General features: G+C 60.3%; 1 protein-coding gene across 1 annotated transcript; it reads right to left on the reverse strand.

Moving 5' to 3' along the window:
• Positions 1-427: 427 nt before the first annotated feature.
• Positions 428-2,304, reverse strand: LOC105751005 (keratin-associated protein 5-4-like). Its single transcript, XM_031942541.1, is given in 2 exon segments — positions 428-1,257; positions 1,260-2,304. Coding segments are annotated over 2 exon segments (1,425 nt in total). The 5' UTR covers positions 2,146-2,304; the 3' UTR covers positions 428-718.
• Between the last annotated feature and the right edge of the window lie 228 nt (positions 2,305-2,532).

Consider the following 2,532-nt stretch of genomic DNA (forward strand, 5'->3'; position numbering starts at 1 on the left):
GGCAGGCAGGAGACATCGGGGCAGCCCCTTAAGCCCTAGACATTGAGAGTTTCCCTTGGAAAATGGAGGCCCAACTCCCTCAAAGCCAAGTGCTGTGTGCCCAGAATGGGCTCTAAAAGCTTGAGCTCTTGGAATTGAGATCACTCCCCTGGAGAAGTCACTCAGTGTTGATCGAAGGCAAGAGGAATGTGGCAAAGGGACCAGTTCTGAGGAGCGCCCCCCAGTCTCCCAATGTGCCAGACCCAGAGCCCAAGAGCCCCTGATGCACCTGCCTGTGAAAAGGGCTGACTAAGTGCTCAGAGCACAGGCGGCAGATCACCCCAAGAGATTTGTGAAAGAAAGCAAGACATTTTCAGGGTTAAGGGTAGTTTTTATTGAAACAAAATTATTTCCCTGGTTTCCAGGGACAGCCAAAGGAGCACAAGATAAGCAAAGAAATTCTTTAGGAGAGAGTTGGGGAGTCCGGGAATGAAGGCTGTTGGGAGGCAGCTCAGCAATCGTCAGTGATGGCCTCGCATCTGGGAGCAGGGCAGATGATCCTTGGAGATCACCAGAGGTTCCCCTGGGGTCTGCATGGTTTGCTGGGCAGCCCTTTGCTGGGTGTTCTTGGCAGGGTGATGTCCCCTTGGCCGGGGAGGTTGGAGAGTGTGTGAAGGATGAGGGGAAGTGGATAGGGAGCACTCCTATGGCAGGGCTGTTTCCTGGCTAAGTAAGGAGATCAGGAAATCCCAGACTCAGGGTTCCCAGATGATCCTGGGGCCTGGGTCATCAGCAAGGATGCTGAGACAGGAGCTGTGTGGGTGGGAGCTGGGAGTGGAGGAGGGGTCTTGCTGAAGGCCAACTGCTTTAAATTAAGGTAGAAGGGAAGGGAATGGGGTGAGCAGCAGATCTTAAACTGGTAGCAAGAAGGGCATAACAGCTGGACTAGCAGCAGCAGGGCTTGCAGCAGCTGGACTAGCAAGAACCCCCACAGCTGGAGCAGGAGCAAGTGGGCACACAGCAGCAGAGGCTTGCAGCAGCTGGACTGGCAGCAGCAGGGCTTGCAGCAGCTGGACTGGCAGCAGCAGGGCTTGCAACAGCTGGACTCACAGCAGCAGACAGGTTTGCAGCAGCTGGACTGGCAGCAGCTGGACTGGCTACAGCAGGGCTTGCAGCAGCTGGACTGGCAACAACCCCCACAGTCTCCACCACAGCTAGAGCAGGAGCAGGCTGGCACACAGCAGCAGACAGGCTTGCAGCAGCTGGACTGGCAGCAGCAGGCTTGCAGCAGCTGGACTGGCAGCAGCAGGGCTTGCAGCAGCTGGACTGGCAGCAGCAGGGCTTGCAGCAGCTGGACTCGCAGCAGCAGGGCTTGCAGCAGCTGGACTGGCAGCAGCAGGGCTTGCAGCAGCTGGACTGGCAGCAGCAGGGCTTGCAGCAGCTGGACTGGCAACAACCCCCACAGCCTCCACCACAGCTAGAGCAGGAGCAAGCAGGCACACAGCAGCAGACAGGCTTGCAGCAGCTGGACTGGCAGCAGCAGGGCTTGCAGCAGCTGGACTGGCAGCAGCAAGGTTTGCAGCAGCTGGACTGACAGCAGCCCCCACAGCTGGAGCCACAGCCTCCCTTGCAGCCCCCACAGCTGGAGCCACAGCCTCCCTTGCAGCCTCCACAGCTGGAGCCACAGCCTCCCTTGCAGCCTCCACAGCTGGAGCCACAGCCTCCCTTGCAGCCTCCACAGCTGGAGCCACAGCCTCCCTTGCAGCCTCCACAGCTGGAGCCACAGCCTCCCTTGCAGCCTCCACAGCTGGAGCCACAGCCTCCCTTGCAGCCTCCACAGCTGGAGCCACAGCCTCCCTTGCAGCCTCCACAGCTGGAGCCACAGCCTCCCTTGCAGCCTCCACAGCTGGAGCCACAGCCTCCCTTGCAGCCCCCACAGCTGGAGCCACAGCCTCCCTTGCAGCCCCCACAGCTGGAGCCACAGCCTCCCTTGCAGCCTCCACAGCTGGAGCCACAGCCTCCCTTGCAGCCTCCACCACAGCTAGAGCAGGAGCAGGCTGGCACACAGCAGCACACAGGTTTGCAGCAGCAGACAGGCACACAGCAGCTGGAGCCACAGCCCCCACAGCTGGAGCCACAGCCTCCTGAACAGCCACAGCAGCTCATGATGCTGAGAGATTGGAAGAGATTGGTGTCCACAGGGGAGGAAGGTCTCGAGAGAGAGAGGAGTGAGTGGGTTGTGGAAGCCCCTCTCTGCTCCCAGCTTTTATACTGTGGTGCAGCCCCGGGGGCAGGCCTGGGCACGTGCCCACAGCCCCTCTGCAGACCCCCTGCAGAAGCAGGAGCAGCCCCTCCCGCCCCGGCTACCTGGGCTGTTGTTGGACACTAGCCCCCAGCTGCCACAGGATCAGCCTCTGCTTTGTTTGGGAGCAGGCCTTGTGGCCATGACTCACCTGGAAGCACCGGCTGCCTGGATTGGCAAATGGGCTTGTTTGGCCCTGGTCACAGGGACCTCACTCACACACACACACTCTGGGAGCTCAGGGCAGGAGC

The sequence above is a fragment of the Sarcophilus harrisii genome, chromosome 6 (assembly GCF_902635505.1).
Source record: "Sarcophilus harrisii chromosome 6, mSarHar1.11, whole genome shotgun sequence".
Classification (NCBI taxonomy): domain Eukaryota; kingdom Metazoa; phylum Chordata; class Mammalia; order Dasyuromorphia; family Dasyuridae; genus Sarcophilus; species Sarcophilus harrisii.